Source organism: Vitis riparia, chromosome 14, assembly GCF_004353265.1.
Source record: "Vitis riparia cultivar Riparia Gloire de Montpellier isolate 1030 chromosome 14, EGFV_Vit.rip_1.0, whole genome shotgun sequence".
NCBI classification, from domain to species: domain Eukaryota; kingdom Viridiplantae; phylum Streptophyta; class Magnoliopsida; order Vitales; family Vitaceae; genus Vitis; species Vitis riparia.
The window spans coordinates 6809688-6836215 of NC_048444.1; the positions used below are offsets into that span (position 1 = coordinate 6809688).

A 26528-nucleotide genomic window follows, 5' to 3' on the forward strand; every position below is an offset into this window, starting at 1 on the left:
TTTTTACAGTCTAGTAACTTAGACTTGTGAGATGTCATTGAAGATGACCCAACTTTTCCTTCAAAACTAGTTGATGGAGTCATGGTTCCAAAACCCAAACAAAAATGGGATGAGCATGATAAAAAAAATTTCCAATTAAATGTTAAGGTCGTTTATACTTTACAATGTGCTATGAATAGAAATGAATATAATAGAATTTGTCAATGCAAATCGACTAAAGAAATTTGGAGATTACTTGAAGTAACTCATGAAAGAACAAATCAAGTTAAAGAGTCAAAAATCAATTTACTTGTTCATAGTTATGAATTGTTTTTTATTAAAGATAATGAAACTATTGTTAAGATGATTACTAGGTTCATTGACATTGTCAATGGTTTTGAAGTTTTGAGAAAGACTTACAAGGAATTGGGATGTGAAGGTCACAGCAATTCAAGAAGCCAAAGACTTGACCAAGCTACCTTTAGGAGAGCTCATAAGGTCATTGATGATATATGAGATCAATTTGGCAAATAAGCAACAAGAATAGGAAGATGAAAAAAAATGTATTTAAGCCCTTCTTGAGCTGGGTTGAGAGATTCAAACTTGTTATTTGAGTATTAAAAGCTTCAAGTGAGTAAATACTTGAAGGGATTGTGTAAGAGCCCATTTGAGCTGAAATCCAAGTGTAGAGATGATTAGAAGTTTGGTTGAAACTTCAAGTATAGTAGAACCCTCACTCAGTTAGGAGCTTGAGGAAAGTGGACATAGGCAAAGGGTGTCAAACCACTATAAAATTTGAGTTTGCTTCCACTAACCTTATTTCTTTATATTTATACTTCTTTTACTTGAATTTGTTGTGTTTGAAAAAAAATTATAAAACCTAATTCACTCCCCTCCCTCTCTTGGGTGTTTTATCTATTAAGATTACCTTTTATTTTCTCAAAGTGACTTTCTATCTTGACTTGAAATAGTGTATAAAAACTATAAAATTAACTGCAAAATTTTTAATTGTCCTATGAAAAAAATTGGTATTATTTTGTGGAATATATAGATTTATAAAAATCAATTAGTGTTTAGGAAAATCCAACCCAGCCCCTTTCTCATTAATGAGAAAGCTACCTTAAACTTCCAAAATCTACAAAATTATGTGATTGTCTATTATTTTCAAAATGAATGATGCAACATCCCTTGAATGGTTTAAAAATAGATTCATTGGATTCCTCCTGTTAATGGAAGTTTCAAATTAAATTTCAATGGTTTAAGGATAGAAAATAAAAGTGCATCAGGATGGGTTATTAGAGACTCTAATGGAATCATAAAAATGGTTGCAAGTAGGCACATAAAACAAGGTTTCAATAATTATTGTGGAATATATGGCTTTAAGAGATGACATATTATCTACTAAAAACTATGAGTTCTTAAATCTAGATATTGAAGGTGACTCAACAATAGTAATAGATTGTTATAATAACAAAAATAATCTTCCTAGTTTTGTTATATTATTAATAGAGGATATTTGAAAATTATCTAAATATTTATAATTATCATTAAATTTATGAGAAAAGAAATAGAATATCATACTATTTAACTAAGAAAGGTATTATAATATGGAGTCAATCATTTGGAGATCGAATTTTCTTAAAAAAATGTTATAAAATTTAGTTTTGAAAATTATTATGTCACGTCTTTCAGTCAAATTTATAAGTATTCTATTTCGTAGTCCTTTTTTTTTTTGAAAAAAAAAAAAAGAAACTTCCAAATTTCATTGAAAAAGCTAAAAAAATTCCTAAACAAATGAAGACAAGTAGCAGTGTAAACTTAAGTTAAAAAGGAAAAGGACAGACAAATGGTCAGATTACATCCCTTATGGCCCATTTAAAACCTTAGCACCTGAACCTTTTCACCTGTAAACTCCATCCCAACCTTCCTTTAAGAAATGGCTGATCTTACCACCTATACAAAAAGCGTTTTGAGTTACAAAGGAAAAAGGCAAAAAGGTAAAAGAACAAAAGACAAACCTTGGCGTCTGAACCTTTTCACCTGTAAACTCCATCCCAACCTTCCTTTAAGAAATGGCTTATCTCCCACCTACACAAAAAGTACTTGGCTTTTTTTCTTTTTCTTTTTTCCTTCCACAAGCTTCCACGTGAGCGGTGGGATTTTTTTACAAGAGTACGATAATTTAAAAAAAAATAATTCCAAAATTATAAAAAATAATTTTAAATATATCGTAGTTTTGGATAGATAAAAAAGAGAATATTTTTTAAAAAAAATCATCTTTTTAAAAGATAATTTATTTTCTTTAAAAAAAATTATTTAGTTAAAATAGTCTCTTAAAGGGATAATTTCCCGAGGGAAAAATATGTCTTAAAAAAATTGTTTTTTAATAGATGATTTTGTTAAAAAATAAAATAATATAATTGTAAAAAGTAGGAAATCGTCTTTTAAATATACCATTTTGTGGATAAAAAAAGGTGAGAAATTTTCATAAAAAATAAAATTAAATTAAATTTAAAAAAAACCAACCAAAACAAGAAAGTGAGAATCTAAAAAAGGTCAGAATTTAAAAAAAAAAAAAAAAATCTAAAAAGTGGGAAATTATCTCTTGAATATACTATTTTCTCAAAAAAAATAAAAAAGTGTAAAAAGTGAAAAATGTCCCTTCAAAGTGATGATTCTCACTAAAAAGAAAAAAAAAAAAAAAGAGAGAAATTTTATTAAAAAAAAAAAAAAAGAAGAAAATTACAATTTTCAACAACCCAGTACAGTCTAAATTTCATGAAGGCACTATTTATAATTAAAAATTGGAGAGGCGGCATCATGATAAAGGGCGTGGAGATGTGGAGACGGGATGCATCTCATCGCCCCTTTGGGTTCAGGATCTCAGAGAACACGGCACCTGACATCAGCGCATCAGATTCACAACTGGTTGAACTTTTTTCTTCTCCGCTAGATTGTATCATTACCCCACTGCTATTCGAATCCCACGTGCCTCCACTATTACTAGTACTAGTTAACACGTACACATCGTCACTATCATCAGTAATGGAGGCCTTCAGTGGGGCTTCTTCGTCCTTCACTTTTCTCCATGACCCACTCTGCTCCATCTCCTGCTCCGCGCTCTCCTGTAGCTGCATTGCAAATTGAAGGCCCCACACCACATCGCTCATGGATGGCCGTTCGATCCCCTGATCCTGCAAACAACTCACTGCGATCTCCCCAAACTTCTGCAGACAGTCCGGCGCTGTCTTACCCTTTAAAAACGGATCAACGATCTGTTCGAGCTTCCCATCTCGATAGCAGGCCGGGGCCCACTGTGCTAGACTCACCCGCTCTTTCTCCACCGTCTGATTCAGGGGTGGCCTCGCGCACAGTACTTCAAACAGCACCACACCGAATGAGTACACGTCGGATTTCTCCGTTAGCTGTTGCCGCCGGTAATACTCTGGGTCCAAATACCCGAAACTACCCTTCACCACTGTGCTGACGTGGGCGTTCGACATGCTGGTAGGGCCCATCTTTGACAATCCGAAATCCGAAACTTTGGCCACCCATTTCTCATCCAACAGGATGTTGGTTGTCTTCACATCCCGGTGAATGATCGTGTGCTTCACACCTGTATGAAGATAGTGCAACCCTCGAGCTGCGCCAATGCAAATCTCGAGCCTCTGCTTCCACGACAATGGAGGATTATCTGTTTTGTAGAGATGATCGCGGAGAGTGCCGTGGGCCATGTAATCGTACACGAGGATCATCTCGCGATTGTCGTTGCAGTAGCCGATTAGAGATACCAGATGAAGGTGGCGGAGCTGGGAAAGCATCTCGATCTCAGTCTGGAATTCCTGGGCCCCCTGCTGTGACTCTGGATTCAACCGTTTGATTGCCACCGGTGTTGTTCCGCCGTTGATATACCCTTTGTACACGTTCCCAAAGCCTCCGACGCCGATGATGAAGACTTGGTCGAAGTTGTTAGTGGCCACCTTGACTTCTTGCAGAGTGAAGTGACGGCACAGATCGGAGGGCAGAGATGAGCGGCTGGTCTTCGTGGACTTCACCGAGGTATAAGAAAATTGGCCCCACCATGATCCTCCATCGCTGGGTTCGGAGTCTCTTACTCTCCTTCCTCGCCAGACAATAAAGAGAACTATAACAGAGAGCGCGATTAGGCCTGCGACCACGCTACCGGCAATTGCGATAAGCTTTGTTTTGTTACTCTTGGGCGAGGTAGACTGTACAGGCGGTGGTGGGGCAGGAGCCTCCGATGGATCTGGATTGGGCCCGGCGAGGCTTTTTTCAGGATTGCTGAGTTTGAATAGCTCGATTCCGTTGAGGATTGCATCATTGTAAACGGTTTCATAATCCGGGTTAGGATGCAGTTGTATGTAGAGGTTTTGTTTTTTGTTACTTCCCTGGCTTGGCATCATTACCCCATAATCTTTGTATATGGGAACTCCGTTTCCCGTGCTCCATGTGATCACGTCTGCATTATTCTCCGCCGTCTGGTTAGCTATGATAATCGAGAACTCCCTGTCCTGCTGCTCCTGGATCTCTGGTTGGAACTCGCAAAAATGTAATCTAAGCATGTAACTAAAACCAGAGTCCACAGGCAAAAACCAAGTAAGATTGTATCCCATGTTCTCAGTTTTGTTGTTTCCCATGGTCCGGGCGGTGCGGTAGACATCAAGAGGTGCCGTGTAATTTGGTATTTGGGTGAATTTGAGATTGATGCTGGTGTTGGCGGGTACAAATGCTAGTTTCACGCAGTATTCATCGTCCGCATCCCAAGTACGGAACATGCCGGTGTCATCCGTGGGCGAAAGAGATTTCCCACCTACGTTTAGTCGGTATACATTTTCCAGAGCATGATCGGTTTCAACGAAAAATGAATTCTGTTGACCGATAAACTTAAACCCTCCATCTTGTGCAGTGTAGTAGAGATTGTGGGGCATGGAGACAATTTCAATTCCGTTAATAAAAGCGTATGCATCCGCAGCCGCAGTGGGAGTGAATGTTATATTCAGCTTCTCACCTTCTTCATTGAAGTAGATACAGAATTCTCTCACTATCGTTTCCTTACGAAGATCTTCAGCAGCAAGGGCAGCACTGAAGTTGCTAAGAAGAGTGTAGCCACCACCGGTTTTGACCGAGAAAAAAGCTTTAGATCCGTCGAACTCCCCGTATGAAGATGGATAAAAGTGCAAGCGAATGTATTTCTGGCCGGCTGTGAGGGGAAATGAGTATGTGAACTCATTGCGAGATAGCCGCGCTGTGGAATAGGGAACCGATTCAAAAGGTTGTTCGGCTGCGGGAGATGTAGTTGATAGCTTGCCCTTTTCCGAAGGGGAGAATTTGGAATCGACGTCGCCCGTCCAGTTCCTGCCCAATGCTTGCCAATTTCCGGCGGAGCCACAATTAATGGCGAAGTTTTCTGTAGGGGTGTAACCGGCGATGGGGATGGTGAGGTAGTGGAGGAAGATAAAGAGATAGACAGGGGTGAGAATGGATGGAATGATTAAACAGAGGCATCTATGGCCAGTATTCCTCATGGTGGCAGATGAAGGGCCCAATTTTTGCGATGGAGAGATATTAGGGAAGAAGAGAGGAAGTTAAATCATGGAGAGGAGAAGCAGGGAAGGAAATGGGGCAATATTATATGCAGATACTACTATTATGGATATTCATAAAATTATATCAGCACCGGATGATAATCTATGCACGAAAAATAAAATAGCATTTCTTATGTAAAAACAATGGGTGAGCACTGAGCAGAACTCAAGTAGACAGGGACATAAAGACGATGACAAATGGGTAATGAGTAATCAATAGGGGCAATGGAAGACTCAGACACAATTTATCAAATCCGTGGGTCGGCAAGTGGCTGGTAGAAGTAGACCCCTCAAAGTGGTTGAACACACCCAATCAGATCCAAACGTCTTATTTGGGTAATTAAGAGTGGAAACAGTCCACATTGGTTAGTGCCCGGCGGAGGTGCAGTGATCATAAACTCGGAGGGCCCTACATCATCTTATCATCTTTTCATGCATGCCCACCAAATACAACAAAATTACACTCTCATTTTTTAATAGAGAATCTAGGAAACTTTTTTTTTTTTTTTTTTGGTATCTTTGATTCCCATGAAAATGTTAGAAAAATAAAATAAAATAAATGAAAAAAAGTAAATAAAAAATAATAAATTATTTTTATATATTACTTTAAACTTATTTTATTTAATTTTATTCTTTAATATAAAATTAAATAATTTAAAAATATATAAAATTTTAACTAATTTTTATTATATTTGATTTATTTTTTTTATATTTTTCATAGCATAATTAAATATAAGAAAATTATTTTTAACTTTTTTTTTTAATATTTTCTCAAAACCAAGTATAATCTTAAAGAATTTGTTAGCATATTTTATTTGGCTGATAATCTTTTTCCTTTCTTATGCATGCAAATACAACTTGTTATTTGGATTTTATTCGTCATGCTATATATATTGGGAGTTATTGAGTTTTATTTATTTATTTATTTTTTTATTTTTATTTAAGACTTCATTGTTAATTAGTCTTAATGTTCTAAAGTATGAGATCTAGGGAATTAGTTACTCATTAAAGTATGATTTGTATGTTGGATCATGGTTCTATCTCTTCTCAATTTTAGGTCCTTGTTTTGAGGGGGAAAAACATTTTTAAAATTGATAAGATTTAGATTCATGTTATTAGAAAATAAATATATTCTTTTAATTATCATTTTTCTTAAAAAAAATTAAAGCTTGATGAAATTTAGGGAAAATGGACATGAATTTTATTCCTTGTTGTGATTAGAAACATGCATTTTAATTAATCTATATAATGGTCTTAATAAGTAAAGATCTTTTCTTAGATATTTCAAGATGTGAATTGAGTGTTTTTGAAAATTCTAAAATGACGTAGATTTGTTTCTTCTTGTTTTTCAAAGGAAATCAAATTAAATTATTTCTTCTTATTAATATATAGGTTTTGAAAGTGTTGAATATGTTTGAAATATCCCTATGTGCATAAAATAAAAATATTTTAAAATTCCTATGATGAAAAATACTACTTTAGACATTCAAAATTCGATATCTTAAGTCCAAGGATGTTTCATTTTATTCTAAAATTGCCCCATAAAAAAAATGAAAAATTCAAAAGTTTTGGGGAATTATAAAGTCAAATGATATGTATAAATATTTATTTAAAAAAATTAAGTATTTTTTTTTTAAATAATAATGTAAGGTGGAATGAAAATTTCAGGTTAATGATTTCATTATTTAGAATTGAAGATTTGCCTTCTTTACTTATGGTTTATCCTTTTTAATCTTAAAAACCTTTTAAATTCTAGAAATTAAATTATTTTGGTTCTTCTCTTAGGTTATTGAAAAAAATTTCATGCTCTATTATATTTAGATTACTTACTTCCTGAGTTTTTTAAAATTCTAATTCAAGAGTATTGAAATATTCCAAGAAGTGTTAAAAAAGTGTTTAATATTGACCTTTGAAAATTTAGGAATTTATTTGAAATTCCATCTTACCATAAAGTTTTAATGTTTAATTTGAACTTTCTTAGGATAGAATATATTTTAGGAAGTTGAGTCAATAAGATTTAGAACTTCATACATTTACAATTTTCTTAATTAACTAGAGAGAGAATATTTTATTATTATTTGAATTATCTTTTGGAACTTTGTTTTCTCCGTTTAATTGAATTTGGACATTAGGTATTTTAATTCTTCACGATTGCTTTATCATTCTTATATTTATCATTTTTGTGACTAAAAGGGAGTAAAAATGTTTATGAAGTTTATTGATGATATATATATATATATATTTGCCGTGCTTTTCACAAATTTATTGTTTAAGTATGTGTAGATTATAGGAAATTAACATTATTGCGTATGAAGTTGTTTAGACTAGGATTGGGATCGTATCATTGAGGTTTCATGAGAGTTATGAGGGGCTTCATTGTATCTTTGTATTCTATTACAAAATTGTCAAAGAAGAGATTGATAGTATATTTTATTTAGTTGATAATTTTGTTTTAATTAGATGCAACTTACTTCCTTCAATCATTTTTATCATAAGACAACTTTGTATTTCTTCAAATTTTGATTCAAGTTATTTTGAGTTGTAAAATTAAAAGTAAGTATGTATCCATGGTTGATAAAGCTTTTAAAATTACTAAAATGAGAAATTAGGAAGGTGATATTTTATATTTCTTACTTTGCTTTCTACAATGTTTTCAATTCCAAAAATTATTTTTGATAAGTTCTAAAATTGTATCTTTAAATTGGCATTTGATTCTAAAAATGATTTTTAGAATATTTTAAAATTAGGAAAGTCTCCCATAAGTCTAAAAAAGGTCTTATAAATATAAATATTTTGTTTAAAATAAAAGTGGAATTTTTTAAACCTTAAGAGAACATAATCATTTATCAAAGTTTGATCCTTCAACTCTTAAACTTTTAAGACCATTTTTTTAGAGTAACTTTTGACAGAAGTTGGAGATCTCATCACAGAACTTCAATAAGGGTTTTGAGGAATCTATTAAGGAGTACAAAAGAGTATTGCCTTTGGAACGTGAAAAACGAGTATAAGTGCTAACGAAATAAGATCTTAATGAGTATATGCATCCAAGCAAGTAAAATTGTATATCTTTTTGTTCATAATTAATTAGTGGATTATTTAGTGGTCGAGAGACCATCCATGGTTTTTTTACACCTAATAGATTGTTAGATGGATTTTCTATATCATATCAATGTGTTAATCTATGTGATTGATTTTATTTATATTTGTATGAGATTGGTTGCTTTCAATACATAATAAATAATTAATTTAAAGAGACAAACTAAAAATTGATGATAAAGTATTAATTTGAGGATTAATTCAAAGACTACATATTCATCCCCTTCAAGGTAAAGATTAGACATTAAATTTCTTACTTAATTTAATTTTCTTTTTTTACAGATTATATGAGTTAGGAGACAAATAATAACAACACATACTATAGAATTTCAAATTTGGTTTAGAATTTAGTGAATTTATTTTAGATTAATTATTTATCTAAATTAAGTAATTTTTATACTATTGATTTTGTTTTCATGAAACAATTTATGAAAATTTTTTAAATATCAATATATATATATATATATATTTTTTGGAAAAGAGAAAGTTGGAGAAAAACAAAATATATTTTAGTCATATATAATTTTTTTCTTGGTGACTTTGTCAATTTATAGTAAATTCATTTCTTATCCAAATGACATAAAATTGGGATAGTTTATTTATTTTTAAGATAGTACTTACTCCAAAATTTTTAAAAATAAATTTGGTTTTATTTTATGTAATAAATTAGAATTGAATATTAAAAAGAGAAATGAACAAAAGTAATTTTCCCATTAAGATAAAAGTTAAAAAGAAAATTCAAATTTTCTATTAAGACAAGATATTTTTTTAAAAAAGTGATAAATTTAAAAAATAAACAACTTTAAAGATAAATTATTTACTATTGAATTGCTAGTTAAAAGAATTTTGGGAAGAAGTTAACATTGTTATCCCACTCCTTCCAATTTAGAGGGATACGTGGTGGATTAGTTACAAAATCCATATGGAAATTATTAATTATTTTGGCACATATATGTACAAACTCATTGGCTGGAGTCATATTTATTTATTTGATAATTTTCTTATATTTGATGTTATTATAATAAATATAAAAAAATAAAATAAAAATTAATTAAAAATTATATGTTTTTACGTTATTTAATTTTTTTTAAAAAAATTAATAATAAATTTAAAAACAATTTATTAATTTTCATCTCCCTTTATTTTTTTCTTTTCATTATTTTTTTTTTTTTTTTTTTTGAGAAGGATAAAATTCAAAGGTGACTCTAGTCACACACGTGTCAAGAAGATTAAGATTCTCTCGTGTTCTCCACTTGCTTTAAAACTTATTAGTCAATTCATAATGTATGAAATTGAGATAACGTGTACAAGAGTCTTTGTCAGAGTCCAGAAAGTCTTCAATAGCTGGCCCTGGTGGACTGAGCACTAGTATAAGAAAATGGACCCCACCATGATGCTCCTGTGTCGGCGTCTCGCCGTCTTCCCTCTCGCCGGCGAATGAATAAACATAGACTAGAGAGTGCAACTATGCAGGCAACCATGCCGCTGACAATTGCTACAAGCTGTGTGTCATAATCCTTGGGCGAGGTAGACTGTGCAGGCGGTGGGGGAACCGAATTAGGAGGCGGGTCTGGATTTGGTCCGGCCAGGCTGTTATCAAACTTGCTGACTTTGAAGAGCTCGATTCCATTCAGAATTGCATCATTGTAAAGGGTTCTCCAGTCCGGGTTAGGATGCAGTTGTATGTAGAGGTTTTGTTTTTTGTTGCTTCCCTGGCTTGGCATCATGACCGCATAATCTCTGTATATGGGAACTCCGTTTCCGCCGCTCCATCTGATCACGTCTGCATGATTCTCCGCCGTCTGGTTAGCTATAAAAATAGTGAACTCCCTGTCTTGCTGCTCCGTTATCTCGGGTTGGAACTCGCAAAAGTGTAGTCTAAGCAGATAGTTAAAACCAGAGTCCACAGATAACACCCAAGTAAGATTGTATCCCATGTTCTCAGTCTTGTTGTTCCCCATCGTCCGGGCGGTGCGGTAGACATCAGGCGGTGCCGTGTATTCCGGTTGTTGAGTAAACTTGAGATCAATATTGCTGTTGGCCGGTACAAATGCTAGTTTCACGCAATAATCATCATCCTCATCCCAAGTGCGGAACATGCCTGTGTCTTCCATGGGTGAAACAAATCTCCCACCCACGTTCAGTCGGTATACCATTTCCAGAGCATACTCGATTTCAATCCAAAATACATTTTTTTGGCCGATGAACTTAAACCCTCCATCTTGTGGGGAGGTATAGTAGAGATAGTCGGGCATGGAGACAATTTCAATTCCGTTAATAAAAGCGTATGCATCTGGATCACTGGCCGTTGGAGTGAATGTTATGTTCAGCATCTGATCTCCTTGTTTGACATTGACACAGAATTCTTTCGATACGGTTTCATCCCCATGGGCATCAGCAGCGAGTGCAGCACTGAAGTTGTTAAGAAGTGTGTAGCCACCGGTCTTAACTGAGAAAAAAGCCTTTGATCTATCAAAGCCCGCAACGGAAGATGGATAGAAGTGCAAGCGAATGAATTTCTGGCCGGTTGTGACAGGAAATATGTAAGTGAATTGGAAGCGAGATAGTCGTGCGGTGGCGAAGGGGACGGGATCAACTGAGGGGGATGTCTTAGCTGCCTTTGAGATTATAGACGCCTTGTTTTGTTCTATGAGGGAGAATCGGGAATTGGTGTCTCCGATCCAGATTCGGTTATCCCATGCTTTTAAATTCCCGGACGCACCACAGTCAACGGTGTAGATATCAGTAGGATTGTAGAGAGGTGGGGAGTCACCGGTGATAGGGATCGGAAAGAAGTGGAGGATGAGGAGATAAAGAGGGATAATAAATGAAAGGACGTTTGGAGAAAGGCGTTTGTAGCTGGTATTTCTCATGGTAGCTGATGAAGTACTGCATAATTTTCCCAGGGAGATGGGTTATATCAGAGAGGGGACAATATTGGTCTCCATTCACGTTTGATGTTTGGTTGCAAAAGTATCAAGGGAAAAAACTGTTTCCTTTCATTGTGAAAAATGGGAAGAAAATAAGATTAATTAAAATTAGTTAAAAACTTATGTAATTTTAAATTATTTAATTTTTTTATAAAAAATATATAAAATGAATTTAAAATAATAAATAAAAATAATTTATTAAGTTAATATTTTATCTTTTTATATTTTCTTTTCTTCTCATTTTCCTTTAGATGATGTTTGGTTTCTGAAAAATATTAAGAAAATAAATATTAAAATTTTTTTTTCATGTTTGATTTATATTATAAAAAATATATAAAAAAAATTATAATTAAAATTAATTAAAAACTTATATTTTTTTATTGTTTAATCTTTATATTAGTAAGCTAAATAAGTGAATGAGTTTGACATAATAAATAAAAAAGTTTATTGATTTTAAATTTTATTTTTTATTTTCCTTCTCTCTTTCTTACCTTTTACCCTTCTCTATTTTATTTCCTTTGCATTTTTTCTCGATTTTTTTCGATACCAAACATATCCTTACATTTTTTAAGAGCCAAACATAGCCTATATAAAATTGAATTTAAGCAAAAGCTTTGATAAAATCTTCCTTAGCAGTCTTTAGCACGAAACTAAAGTGGTGTTAATTATTTGGGTACAAGAGTGCTTCAAGGTGGTGGGACGCAGTAAAAAGGAAGAAGCATGCCACACACTCAACCTGCCATTTTGGAATTTGAAAATTTTACACACGATTGAAGACTAAAATAAATAAAAAAAGCAATAATAATATATTTTTGTAACTGATTCACATAAATCTCCATCACTATCATTTTTGTTAACTTGATCAAAACTGGGTTTTTAAATATTAATTTTAATTTTAATTTTTTATATATCAAATGCAACAATTTTATAAAAATATTCTTAAAAACTTTCTGATTTAGACACTTTCTGTTGTGCAGACTTTAGTTGAAATCGACTACTATAAAGTTGTGTTTTGGAGTCCGGCTTTAAGGAAGCCATGCTTCCAACAAGAAAAGCACTTAAATTCCAGAGTATTTATAAAATATGATACTCTTCTCCTTGGGCTTGAAGGATAATAATACCATGCATGCTCCTGCTGTATCTATAATGACGAGATAATTGATGTCAAGGACACCTCAAATTACACTTAACAGTTAAAAATTCTTTCCTTCCAATATTCTTACACGTAAAACCATACATAAGAAATAAATAAGTTAACTAAGCTAAATTTTATTCTTAAATTTTTATATTCATGCTTATTGTCAAAAATTAAAGAAATCATAAATTTTGTATGTTATCCGAATCTGTGGTTGTAATAAAATTTAAATTTTAATGTATGAATTTACATAAAAATTGCTAATTTTGAGAGAATATAAAATTAACTACAAAGAATAAAGTTTATATTCATACTACTAATTATTTAAAAATTCTGATGAAGAAATGATAGCGCTAGAAACTTCATAATAAAGATCAATTAAACAAGTAGTCCAATTACCTTATTTGATAAAAATGACCCACCTGTTAAGTGCCCTGTTAGTCCAATACATGCCTGATTTCATCTCCCTTGGGGCTTCATGATATCAGACAACACATGGATCGTCTTCCATCATAACACTAATTGAACTTTTTTCATCATTGCTCGGGATTGTCACCCTGCTAGCCTCTGAATCGTAGACGTCTCTACCTCCATTATGAAACACATCTTTGTCGTCGTCATCTGTACCAGAAATTTGTGATAGGTCCTCCTCATGGTCCAGGGACTCATTTATACTGTTCCCCTTTTCTGTACTTTCCTGGAGCTCCAATGCAAGCTCAAGGCCCCTCACCACATCGCTCATTGACGGACGCTTGATCCTTTGATCAAGCACGCAACTCACTGCAATCTCTCCGTATTTCTCCAAGCACATTGGTGCAATCTTACCCTTCAAATGGGGGTCGATGATTTCCTCCAGCTTTCCATTTTTGTAGCTGGTGACGGCCCAGTGTGCCAAGCCCGCTTGCTCTTCCTCCCCTGTTTGATTTACAGGTGGCCTTGCACACAGTACTTCAAATAATACCACCCCAAATGAGTAGACGTCAGACTTCTCGTTCAGACGTTGGAATCTGAAATACTCTGGATCCAGATAGCCAAAACTACCCTTGACAACTGTGCTGATGTGGGCATTTGCCACGCTGGTAGGACTCATTTTGGATAGGCCGAAGTCGGAAACTTTAGCCACCCATTTATGATCCAATAAAATGTTGGTTGTCTTGACATCACGGTGAATGATTGTCTTCTTCACACCGGCGTGAAGGTAGTGCAGTCCACGCGCAGCTCCGATGCAAATCTGAAGGCGTTGGGTCCACGGCAGAGGAGGATTATCAGTGTTGTAGAGATGATCGCGGAGGTTGCCATTGGCCATGTACTCGTACACAAGGATCATCTCACGTTTATGGTTGCAGTAACCAACGAGAGACACAAGATGAATGTGACGCAGCTGGGAAAGCATCTCGATCTCAGTCATGAACTCGTGGGCCCCCTGCTGTGACTCAGGATTTAGGCGTTTCATCGCCACCGGTGTAGTTCCTCCATTGATATATCCTTTATACACGTTACCAAAGCCTCCCTCTCCGACGATGTATCCCTTGTCAAAGTTCTTGGTGGCCGTCTTGATGTCTTGCAGACTGAAATGACGGCACAGATTGGATGTTAGAGATGAACGGTGGGCGTCGGTGTACTTACCCCAAATATAAAAAACTGGGCGCCGCCATAGTGTTCTGTCTCTGAGGCCAGGATCTCTTTTTCTCTTCATTTGATGCACGACAAAGATGCATAAAACTGAGCCTGCTGAAGAATTTGAAGACTAATTATGGAGGAACATAGACTCAATTCATTCTATGATACTCTTTTTACAATGAAAGAAAGCATAAATAAATAGCCTACAGATATGAGACAATTCCGGACGGAATTTCCCTTACATGGAAAGAGAATAAACTCTTACATGGAAAGTGAATAAACTATTACATGGAAAGAGAATAAACTCTTACATGGAAAGTGAATAAACTACCTTGCTAGAATTACTCCTAAATCAATTATAATAAAGGCTGTATATTACACTAATTTAGGGAAGTAAACAGAGGGTGCTAAATATGGGAAGGAACGCATAGGATGGAAGGCGACGTGGGCTTGATTTCCAACACTCCCCCTCAAGCCGCGTTGTAGATGTTGATCATTCCAAGTTTTCCTGTCAGATCTTCGAAGTTAACTCGAGCAAGAGCTTTTGTGAGAATGTCAGCCGTTTGACAGTTTGTCGGAGTGTAGCTGACTTTGAAAACTCCTTCTTCAATCTTTTCCTTGATAAAGTGTCGATCTATCTCCACGTGTTTAGTTCGATCATGATGAACCGGATTCTTAGCGATACTGATGGCAGCTTGATTGTCGCAGTATAACATCATGGGATGCTTCAATGGAACCCGTAATTCTTCTAACAGCCTGTTCAACCAGATTCCCTCGCAGATACCTTGTGCCATAGCACGAAATTCTGCCTCAGCACTGCTACGGGCTACCACTGACTGTTTCTTGCTTCGCCATGTAACCAAGTTCCCCCAGACAAATGAACAATAGCCTGAAGTTGATCTCCGATCAGTCACTGAACCTGCCCAATCTGCATCTGAAAAAATCTCAATCTCTTTCTTTGTTGTTCTTTGAAAGAAGAGACCCTTTCCTGGTGTCATCTTGAGGTACCTCAATATTCTGATCACAGCAGTCATGTGTTTTTCGGTTGGATTATTCATGAATTGACTTACCACACTAACGGAGAAGCCGATGTCTGGCCTTGTATGAGAAAGATAGATGAGTTTCCCCACAAGACGTTGATATCTTCCTTTATCAACTGGCGTACTTCCATCACTTTCTTCCAGTTTGACAGTTGCATCCATAGGTGTTTCTGCCGGCTTGCATCCTAGCATTCCTGTTTCATTCAATAAGTCCAGAATGTATTTGCGTTGTGAGACTGCTATACCTTTCTTTGACCTAGCAATCTCCATTCCGAGAAAGTACTTGAGGTTTCCAAGATCCTTGATCTCAAATTCCTTTGTCAGTAATTTTTTAAGTAAGTCAATTTTCTCTTCATGATCACCTGTCAAAATTATGTCGTCCACATATACAATGATAATTGCCAGCTTCCCTTCTGGGAAGTGTTTCACAAATAATGTGTGATCGGATTGACATTGAATGAATCCGTACCCTTTCACTACCTTAGTGAACCGTTCAAACCAGGCCCTGGGAGATTGTTTGAGACCATACAAGGATTTTCGGAGTTTGCAAACCTTGTTGAAGTTTGATGTCGTCTCAAGTCCAGCAGGAATGTCCATGTAAACTTCTTCCTCTAAGTCACCATTGAGGAAGGCATTCTTCACATCAAGTTGGTGAAGCGACCAATCGAGATTAACTGCCAAGGATAAAAGTACACGAACAGTATTGAGCTTGGCAACTGGAGCAAAAGTTTCTTGATAGTCAATGCCATAGGATTGGGTGAATCCTTTGGCAACCAACCGAGCCTTATACCTGTCCACATTACCATCTGCTTTGTACTTTACTGTGAAAATCCACTTACACCCAACTGGTTTCTTACCTCTTGGGAGGTCAGTAATTTCCCACGTACCATTCTTTTCCAGCGCCCGAACTTCCTCATCGACTGCCGCCTTCCACTTAGGATACTTGAAAGCTTCCTGAATATTCCGAGGAACTTGTATCTCTGTGATGCTAGAAGTGAATGCACGAAACGTAGGTGATAGCTTATCATAAGAAATAAAATTTCCAATGGGATGCTGAGTGCATGATCGAATTCCTTTCCTCCAAGCTATGGGCATATTAAGAATATCATTTTCTAACTCGGAATCAACAGTACCATCAGGAGCGTTGTTACCTGGAAGTTTGCTTGGATTAGGACCCGGTTCAGCCTCATGGGTTTGTTGAGAAAGTGCTCCTTCCTCCGTTTCCTCTTGGATGTGCTCCTTATCCCACAAGTCAACAATGGACTCGGGCTGATTAAATGACTCTGGAGGAATGTGATTTTCAGTGATGATGGGTGACTCACTGAATGACTCAAGATCCCAAAATTGATATTCCTGAGTTGAATTCTCCCCCTGAATATCGTTTTTGGGATAGTAAGGCTGGGTTTCAAAAAATGTGACATCCATTGAATTGTAGAATTTTCTTGTGACCGGAGAGTAACACTTATACCCTTTTTGATTTGAAGAATACCCAAGAAAGATGCACTTGAGTGACCTAGGATCAAGTTTATTTCGATGTTGTTGATTGATATGAACAAAAACAGAGCACCCGAAAATTTTGGGTGGGACGGTAGAGATGAGACGAGTAGTCGGAAAGGATTTTAGGAGTGTTTGACAAGGTGTTTGGAATTTTAGTACCCTAGATGGCATCCTATTGATGAGGTAGGCTGCCGTAAGGACAGCTTGCCCCCAGAATAATTTTGGAACATTCATGGAGAACATTAGTGATCTAGCCACCTCTAACAAATGCCTATTTTTCCTTTCAGCGATTCCGTTTTGTTGTGGGGTATCAACACATGAACTTAAGTGAACTATCCCTTCTTGTGCTAGAAATTCTCCTAGAATGGAGTTGAAATAATCCCTAGCATTATCAGACTTTAGAATTTGTATTTTTGACTGGAATTGGGTCTGAATCATATTTTTAAAATTTTTGAAAATTTGACTCGTTTCAGATTTTTCTTTCATGAGGAATACCCAAGTTAATCTAGTGTGATCATCTATGAATGAGACAAACCACCTAGTACCAGTTACATCTTTTATTCTTGACGGACCCCAGATATCGCTATGAATCATTGAGAATGGACTAGACTCTTTATAGGGTTGAATGGGAAAATGAGACCGGACTTGCTTTGATAATTGACAGATTTCGCACTCAAAGGATTTTGGATTTTTATGAAATAATGAAGGAAATAAATGCTTGAGATACATAACATTTGGATGACCTAAGCGATAGTGCCACAACATAATTGCACTATCGTTATTTTGACATGAAACCGAAAAAGAATTACTACCAACTGCCATTTGAGGTTGTTCTTGTGGATCATGGAGCTCCTTAAGGATGTAGAGTCCAGAGCATTCCTCAGCATTGCCAATCGTCTTCCCCGAATCCAAATCCTGAAATTCACAGTGAGTGGAGGAAAAATTAGTAATACACCTCTTTTCCTTAGTGAGTTTACTAATTGACAATAGATTACAGTCCAAGTTAGGAACAAGGAGAACAGAGTTGAGAGTAAGATCCCTTGATAGCACAACTGAACCTGTTCCGGCAACCTTTGATAGTGAACCATCTGCTATTCGGACTGTTAAATTATTTGGACATGAGCTATATGTATCAAAAATTGTCGCATCTCCCGTCATATGATCAGATGCTCCTGAGTCCACGATCCAAGGTTTTTTACGTTTCTTACCAACAGTAAAGGCATTCAAAAAATTACCTTTGTGAGCCAAGGTTCCGGAACCAATGAGCTGGTTGGAAGATGAGCCAGTTTGTGACTGTACTGACAAGAGAGGAGACAGTAGTTTCTGAAGCATCTCCATTTGCTCCTTATTAAAAGGGCTAGCTTCAGGTTGTGGCGATTGTTCATCGGTAGCCACATGATTGCCTCGTCCTTCTTTCTCAAGTGGTTGACGTGGCTTCCAATCTACTGGCTTTCCATGAATCTTCCAGCAAGTTTCTCTTGAGTGTCCCGGCTTTTTGCAATGATCACACCAAGGTCTACCTCCTTTAATTTTTTGACGGTTGTCAAAAGGAGCGAATTGAGTCTTAAGAGCCGAGCTTTCTGCCATATTCAGTTGTTGATGGGATCCCATCATGAGATTTTTCCGACTTTCTTCGCGACGCACTTCAGAGAATGCCTCTCTGAGGCTAGGTAGAGGTTTTACTCCCATGATTCTTCCTCTGATTTCATCAAGATTTTTGTTCAAACCTAACAAAAATTTAAACACACGTTTCCCTTCGACAATCTTTTTATACAACAAACCATCTGTAACACAATTCCAGTTATGAACCTCAAACGTATCAAGTTGACGCCATAGACGAGTAAGAGTATTGAAATATTCAGTTACCGTAAGGTTTCCTTGACGCAAATCGTGGAGGATGCCTTCAATCTGGATGATTTCAGATGTGTTTTCCTTGTCTGAGAAAGTTTCTTTTGCAATGTCCCAGATTTCTTTGGCAGTATCAAATGACAGAAAATTTTCACCAATGTCAGGGGTCATAGAGTTGACTAGCCAGGACATGACCATATTATTTTCTGCTATCCACTTCTTGTAGGTTGATGCTGTGGTTTCTGGTGCCGTCGAAGCTCCAGTGATGTAGTCATCTTTCTCCTTTCCCCGTATAAACATTAATATGGATTGAGACCACTGCAAATAATTTTGCCCATTCAGTTTATGGGCTGTGATTGGCAGATGAGAGGTTTCCATCTGATGAGAGGATGAAGATGATGAGATGATGATATCAGAAGTAGAGGATGATGAGTTGGTAGCCATTCCAAAGGCTGGACCGTATTTAGGCATAACCTAGAAGAATAGAATTGAGTAAAAAAAAAACTGACTAAAGATGAAGACGATGAGACAGGATTAAACCTGCTCTGATACCATGAAGAATTTGAAGACTAATTATGGAGGAACATAGACTCAATTCATTCTATGATACTCTTTTTACAATGAAAGAAAGCATAAATAAATAGCCTACAGATATGAGACAATTCCAGACGGAATTTCCCTTACATGGAAAGAGAATAAACTCTTACATGGAAAGTGAATAAACTATTACATGGAAAGAGAATAAACTCTTACATGGAAAGTGAATAAACTACCTTGCTAGAATTACTCCTAAATCAATTATAATAAAGGCTGTATATTACACTAATTTAGGGAAGTAAACAGAGGGTGCTAAATATGGGAAGGAACGCATAGGATGGAAGGCGACGTGGGCTTGATTTCCAACACCTGCAACTACACCGCAAACCACACCTCCGGTAATTGCAACAAGCTTCATTTTGTTACTTTCCCTCGAGGTAGGCTGTTGGTCTGGATTGGGATTGATGAGTTTGAACAGCTCGATTCCGTTGAGGATTGCATCATTGTAAACGGTTTCATAATCCAGGTTAGGATGCAGTTGTATGTAGAGCTTTTGTTTTTTGTTACTTCCCTGGCTTGGCATCATTACCCCATAATCTCTGTATATCGGAACTCCGTTTCCGCCGCTCCATTTGATCACGTCTGCATGATTCTCCGCCGTCTGGTTAGCTATGAAAATCGTGAACTCCCTGTCCTGCTGCTGCTGGATCTCTGGTTGGAACTCGCAAAAATGTAATCTAAGCAGGTAACTAAAACCAGAGTCCACAGGCAAAGACCAAGTAAGATTGTATCCCATGTTCTCAGTTTTGCTGTTTCCCATGGTCCGGGCGCGGTAGACATCAAGAGGTGCCGTGTAATTTGGTATTTTGGTGAATTTGAGATTAATGCTGGTGTTGGCGGGTACAAATGCTAGTTTCACGCAGTAGTCATCGTCCATATCCCAAGTACGGAACATGCCGGTGTCATCCTTGGCCGAAACATATTGCCCGCCTACGTTTAGTCGGTATACCATTTCCAGAGCATAATCTGTTTCAATGCGAAATGAATTCTGTTGACCGATAAACTGAAACCCTCCATCTTGTGGAGAACTGTAGTAGAGATCGTCGGGCATGGAGACTATTTCAATTCCGTTAATAAAAGCGTGCGCATCACCGATTCTGTCGCTTGGATTGAATACTATGTTCAGCATCTGATCTTCTTTGAAATTGATAACAAATTCTTTGGATATGATAGGGGAATCAAGAGCATCGGCTGCAAGTGACACATTGAAGTTGCTAAGAAAAGTGTGGCCATCAGTTTTGACTGAGAAAGAGGCTTTAGATCTGTGGAAGGCTCCATATGAAGATTGATAAAAGTGTAAACGGATGAATTTCGTGCCGGCTAAGACAGGAAATCTGTAAGTGAATTCAGAGTGTGAGAGCCGTGCAGTGGCAAAGAGAGGGGTATTATTGCTGCTGTCTACAGGTGCACTAGAGGTTGTTGATGCTCCTCCGTTTTCTTTGAGGAGGAATTTAGAATAGTTGTCTCCAATCCAGTTCCGGCCATCCGCTGCCTTGTAATCTTGGGAGACTCCACAGTCAATGAAGAAGGTCTCCTTAGGTGTGTAAAAAGACGACAACTCACCGGAGATGGCAGTGGTAAGGAGGCGGAGAAAGAAGACCAGATTGAGAAAGCTGAGGAAGGATATCATGTTTAGATAGAGGTTTTTTTGCCTAGTGGTTCCCTTGGTAGCGGATGAAGTCCTTGAAGTTTGATCAGAAGGTATGAGCAACTGCTTTCAAGTTAGAGGTAAACGTTTCAGTTTCCTTGCACTGACCATGACCATGACCATGTTATTAAAAACATATTAGGGTTAATCTAAAATTGGTTTTGAAACCACACGAATTTTGTATGAAAAGTGGGTTTTTAATAGTTTATTTTGAAAACTCCTCGTGCTGTTAAATAAGTTTAAGGATATAAACTGTTTTAGTAATAATTAAAAATATAGAAAATATTTAAAGGGTTTTTTATAGTGTATGAATGCAAACTGTATATTTAGATGATAAATTTAAAAAAAAAAACCCATTTTTTTTTCTTGAAAATAATTGTATAATATTTTTAAGGAATCCTCGTCAAACACAGATTTATTTATTTGTTTTTTAAACATTTAAGGAGGAATTATTATTTTAAAATTTTATGATGTAATTGTTTTTAGAAGCGTTGTCAAATACATCCTAAACCTCCCATTTTAAAAATATCTTTTAAATCAATTGTTTCATAAAATTGATTATATTTTCAAATAAATTTCATCATCTATTTCTCATAACAAGGCAAAATTAACGTAGAAATGTCAATGATTGAATTTTACAAAAACATAAAAAATTGAAAATGTCCAAAAAAATAATTACTGAAATACAACTTAATTAAAACTCATAAAAATATAATAAAAAATAAAAAATATTAAAATTTTATAATAAAACAAATATTTTTTTTTTCGTCGTCGTGGCATTATTTTCTTATTGGTAGAGACATTGCAGGAAGACAAACAAACGAAAGTGGGTGGGGAAAGAGTAGACGACTAATAAAAGTCCAAGTCATTTGCACATTTATTCCGACCATCCCTCAGCTTCCACGGACCCGCTAAGTCTTTAACCCATATATATATATATATATATGTATATATGAAATTTTAAATATATGTCAAAGTATATTAGTATTGCAGCACCAAAACCCTTGAATTTAAACATACGTACCCTAGAAACCTTACTGTTGTATTGGATAAAGAATTTACCAGTTAATTAATTACACATATTCCAATAGGTTATCCTGCTTCATACTATAGTACAAAACCTCGAGTTCAAATATCAAAATACGTATATAAGCAAACTTATATGGTGTAAGACTGCTAAGAGCCAGGTTGAATGACATTCATAAAACAAAAACTAGTATTGACATGGAGGAATCAAGGAAGATAATGAGCGCACTTGCAATCAATCATCAAACGAATAATAACTATGAATGAAATGTTTCCCAGTTGGAAAGGTTTACTAAGCAATTAACAATAAGTAGCTACTTGGATGGCTAGGTTATTATTTATCAGGGAAAAAAAGAAGAAGAGGTTTTAGGTACTTAATCTTTAGGTATGTTTCGTTTCTGAAAGCGTCGAGGAAAGAAAAAAAAAATCAAAAAAAAAAATTTCTCATATTTATAAGTTTATTATAAAAAAAAATGGAAGAATATTAAATATAATTAAAATTAGTTAAAAATTTATATATTTTAAAATTATTCAATCTTTATACGATAAAAAAAACTTAAATTAATTTTAAAAAACATTTAAAATTAATTTTAAAATTTTTAATATATTTTTATTCTCATTCATTTTTTCTTTTCTTACATTTTTCTTCCCTATTTTCTTTCTCATATAGAAGAGTTAAATATGTGAAATAGGTTTGAAGTAGTATATAAAATTAATTTATTAATTTTAAATCTATTTTTTATTATATATATAAATATATATTTATTTTATTTTTAAATTTTTCTCTCTATTTTTTTCCACACATCTTCTTTCAAAATTTCAATGAACCAAACACAACCTAAAAATTTGATCTACTGTATTTAATATGATGAAATGTAACATGAATATTTAATTTGCTTTCAATCAATTACTATAATTATATCTATGAATTAGAGAAATCATTTCACCATATTACAAAAAGCACAAAAAAGTACAATTTTTGAGCCTTGAAACATCCCGTGTTTTACCATATACTTATTGGTCCTCTCATACGCTACAATCCCCTTCATGCCCCGAAGATTCAAATGGTCTAATAAGTATATGGGAAAAACTACACTTGTTCCATATAGTGATGGACATGCTCCACGTATCACAATCCGATGAGAGAACCATTGGTTCCACCTTTAACCTATATTCTTTTTCAATCCTCTTGTGCATCCTTCCCTCCTTAGCAATTATAATTTATCACATTCAATAACAATATATAAAACTTGAAAATACATTTTATAGAAATCTAACTAATTTAGATTTATTCAAAGATATATATATATATATATAAACACAATGTTATATGCATGATATTTTTTAAATATAATTTTATTTTCAAATTTATACTTTTCTTATATTTAATTAATGTAAAGAGATATAAAGAATAACTCGTTAATAATTAGTGAAAAGGAATTTAAATATAAAATAATTAAAATTATTTATTCATTAAAGTTATATTTTAAAATTTTGTATTTGGTACAAACCTAGACCCTCATTTGGGGCTTGTTGTTTTTTATTTTATTTTATTTCATTTTCTGCAGGTTGCATTTTTTTAGCTAGGTGCCAGCATTGCATGCAGCCACGTGTTGCCTTGTGATTAACCATCAAAGAATCAACATTACTTTTTGAGGAGCTATGGGAGGATGACACGTAGGCGAAGGAGGTTCTTTTTGGCATGGAGGTTGTTATGTAGGAGCGGAAGAGAGAGGAGAGAGTTTCTGGCCGTTAAAGAGGAGCGTATCCTGGCAGAGAAGGAGGGTGGCTTTTTGGTGCAGAGATTCGGGCAGCTATAGAGAGGGAGGTGCGTTTTGAGTTGGCAGAGAGATATTTCAGGCGGGACCAGTTATCAGGAGGAAGGACAGGGAGAAAACACGAGAGAGAAAAAAACAAAGGGATATCCTTTTCGGATGAGAGGCTAGACGTGCTAGGGAGGGAGAAGCTTCCGGAGCTTGGGGCAGCAAGCTAGAGGTGGTGCTTTTGCTGCCCTTTTCGTGGATAGACATTGAAGAGGGTGATTCTCGTGGCTGGTTGCTTGAGAGGAAAGGCAACTGAAAGCTGAAATAGAGGAAAGAAAGGAAACGTTCTCAGGTACGTTTGCTAGGCCACATTTTGTTTGCCATTGATATCCTCTGGGTTGCTGTGACTATGTTACAATATATCCATGCTTTGTTCTTGATACAAATTTGGTTTTAAAGTGATCTGTTTCCTTTATAACTCTCATTTGGACCTTTGAGTTGCCTCTTTGGGATCTTATTTCCGCATGACTTTTCCCACCCATGCATAAGCCCATCGACTTTCATATGAGAAAGGGCTCTGTTCAATATTTTCTTTGGTTCATTTGATGCTTTGTTTTTTTTTTTTTTATGCTTGCTCCCTTGTTATCTACCCTCTATTCCCGGGGACTATTTGTACACCCGATGGGAAGGGCTTTGCTGTTGCAATCATGAGAGACATTGAGGAGAGTAAGATTCACATATGGGAACTTGGTGAGGCTCCGTCGGCCAAAGCAGAGGATGAATGAATGAAGACTCTGGTTGATGTGTGAAACACACGCAGATGTATCTGGTTGCTTCTTTGGTTGTGCATGATATTTGCTTTTTTGAATCTCACATGGACTGTAACAAGGAAGAAGCCTTGGGGTCAAAGTAATTATAGAGAAGAAGGTGCAAAGCGGTGACTTCATAGGAGCCCAGAGGATGGCACCAAGGGCTCAACAATTTTCACCTAAACTTGAGAACCATTTCCCGGCTGCTAACTATATGTAATGTCCATTGTTATGCCCAAAACAAGTTGTACGGGCGCGTGGTGGAAGCATCATCTTCTTTTGGCAATGCGGAGGGTGCGCAGGTTAAGTAGCAGGTGTACCCAGCGCAACCTTTGGAAATGCAACACTCAACTGTAGCCAAGAACTGCCTATAAAAGGTCCATGATGCGCTTGTGAACGCCCTTGAACGTGTCAGTCAGCGTGTGAGCCATAACCATGGGAGCAGAGGATTTCGGCTTCTATTCGTAAAATGTACCAGTTGTAATGTTTGAGTTTGGAATAAAGAACAAGAATATGAAATCTGATCAGCCATTGCACTCACCACATTTTGTTATTGATGAGACAACAAAAACCCAACAACTATCACAGACCCTGTTTACTGTCTGATTTGATGGATTTACAGATCTAACCCTCTTTCAAGACCCACATGTATTGCCTTGTTTCTTTCAGATCTCCATCCCTTTTGACTGGTACGATTCAGTAGCTGACCAAAAGGCCTTTTATCATTAATGGTGGAGGTTTCTGGTCTATCCATGTTACAAACCAAGGCTTCGACATGACAGTAAGGAGTACCAGAGAGACGCAGCATGTTGATGATATAGAAGAGACTGAAAGATCCACACCATGCCTATCTTCAATTTCCGTCGTCATACCCATTTATCATACCTCGTGCAACAACAGGAAAGCTTTGCCTTGGCCCAGCTGACTCACAGGAACATCTCTCAAAACCATAAGTTCCAGGCTGTTGGACTTGGATGGGTTTTTGCTGATTCTGTGCTGCATAGACTAGCACCCTTTTGGGTTGGTGCTAGATGACTAGAATTTACTTGGGATTACCTTTTGCAAAGCCTGGAAGCAAATGCTAATCTGGTGTTGAGTATATCCCTTGCTGCATTGGGATCATTGATGTGGCTTCGAACGGAGATTCCGTCATATCTACAGGCGGCGGCTGCGGTGGTGGCCGAGGCTGTTGTAGCGGTGACACAGGCGGCAGCGAAGATGGGGAGGCCTCGAACAGGTTCCTTGCCAGAGGCCACGGAGGTGTTTTGGCGCTGAAGAGGATGCGTTAGAATGCAGAACTTGATCTCGATTCCGAGGATGACATTGGCTGCTGCTCCTGGCAACACAACCACAAAGCTTTGATGACAGCGTACGACGAAGAAGATACTTCTTTGAGCTCCCGGAGACAGAAATTTGCTGGAGTTGAAAAGGCGCTCGCACGAGTTCAATCCATGGTTCGTCACCTAGAAGCTCGTGACCAATATATGAGGCTGGTTTCAAAATTCGATAATTTGCAGATAGGTGATGAAGGGAGCAGTGCATTGCAGCAAGCTGAAAAATCAGAGGAGAGAATAAAAGAGGAAGATCTGGGTTCTTTCATAGCAGATTAGCAATCCAATTAATCTCGGTATTAAATCAGGCTGCTCACAAAGAAGACGCCATCGTTCAGGACCCTTTTCGGGGAATGCACTGATGCAGTTCCTCAACTGACCAACCCGCTCTCACCAGATGCAGTGGATGTTGATCCTGAACTCCAAGAGGATTTGATCACCACAGTTTTTTAAATCTCTAAATGCATGAAAACAACAAAAAGGCTTTGTGGCAATTCCGGGACCCATTTTTTCCCCCTCTTTCTAGTATGGCATGCATGGCCACCTTTGGTGGGCCACTCCTGAAACCCACGTGTCACACCCCTATATTCCAATGCATTGTTT

At 36.2% G+C, this 26528-nt stretch overlaps 5 protein-coding genes across 5 annotated transcripts; 1 reads left to right on the forward strand and 4 right to left on the reverse strand.

The window, feature by feature from the left end:
• Window positions 1-2711: 2711 nt before the first annotated feature.
• Window positions 2712-5741, reverse strand: LOC117931421 (receptor-like protein kinase FERONIA). The gene has a single exon (XM_034852417.1). It carries the CDS (start codon window positions 5523-5525, stop codon window positions 2838-2840), a length of 2688 nt encoding a protein of 895 aa, XP_034708308.1. The 5' UTR covers window positions 5526-5741; the 3' UTR covers window positions 2712-2837.
• A 4277-nt stretch (window positions 5742-10018) lies between these two features.
• Window positions 10019-11554, reverse strand: LOC117930078 (receptor-like protein kinase FERONIA). The gene has a single exon (XM_034850525.1). It carries the CDS (start codon window positions 11552-11554, stop codon window positions 10019-10021), a length of 1536 nt encoding a protein of 511 aa, XP_034706416.1.
• Window positions 11555-13041: 1487 nt separating this feature from the next.
• Window positions 13042-21031, reverse strand: LOC117931080 (receptor-like protein kinase FERONIA). Its single transcript, XM_034851940.1, has 2 exons — window positions 19658-21031; window positions 13042-14474 (listed from the first exon to the last, which is right to left on the reverse strand). The coding sequence occupies exons 1-2, from the start codon at window positions 20976-20978 to the stop codon at window positions 13231-13233; spliced, it is 2565 nt and encodes an 854-aa protein (XP_034707831.1). The 5' UTR covers window positions 20979-21031; the 3' UTR covers window positions 13042-13230.
• Window positions 17116-18989, reverse strand: LOC117931081. Its single transcript, XM_034851941.1, has 2 exons — window positions 18139-18989; window positions 17116-17818 (listed from the first exon to the last, which is right to left on the reverse strand). Exons 1-2 carry the CDS (start codon window positions 18947-18949, stop codon window positions 17784-17786), a joined length of 846 nt encoding a protein of 281 aa, XP_034707832.1. The 5' UTR covers window positions 18950-18989; the 3' UTR covers window positions 17116-17783.
• Window positions 21032-25437: 4406 nt separating the features above from the next.
• Window positions 25438-25869, forward strand: LOC117930079. The gene is made up of 2 exons (XM_034850526.1): window positions 25438-25592; window positions 25662-25869. The coding sequence occupies exons 1-2, from the start codon at window positions 25438-25440 to the stop codon at window positions 25867-25869; spliced, it is 363 nt and encodes a 120-aa protein (XP_034706417.1).
• Window positions 25870-26528: the final 659 nt, after the last annotated feature.

Coding starts and splice junctions, on each gene's coding strand:
- LOC117931421 (XM_034852417.1), bottom strand. CDS start 5,525: ATGAGGAATACTGGCCATAGATGCCTCTGTTTAATCATTCCATCCATT.
- LOC117930078 (XM_034850525.1), bottom strand. CDS start 11,554: ATGAGAAATACCAGCTACAAACGCCTTTCTCCAAACGTCCTTTCATTT.
- LOC117931081 (XM_034851941.1), bottom strand. CDS start 18,949: ATGGTCATGTCCTGGCTAGTCAACTCTATGACCCCTGACATTGGTGAA. Junction 17,819..18,138: donor CGGAACCTTGGCTCACAAAG/GTAATTTTTTGA, acceptor TGTGAATTTCAG/GATTTGGATTCGGGGAAGAC.
- LOC117931080 (XM_034851940.1), bottom strand. CDS start 20,978: ATGATATCCTTCCTCAGCTTTCTCAATCTGGTCTTCTTTCTCCGCCTC. Junction 14,475..19,657: donor GGTTTGCGGTGTAGTTGCAG/GTGTTGGAAATC, acceptor ATTCTTCAGCAG/GCTCAGTTTTATGCATCTTT.
- LOC117930079 (XM_034850526.1), top strand. CDS start 25,438: ATGCCTATCTTCAATTTCCGTCGTCATACCCATTTATCATACCTCGTG. Junction 25,593..25,661: donor GTTTTTGCTGATTCTGTGCT/GCATAGACTAGC, acceptor CCTTTTGCAAAG/CCTGGAAGCAAATGCTAATC.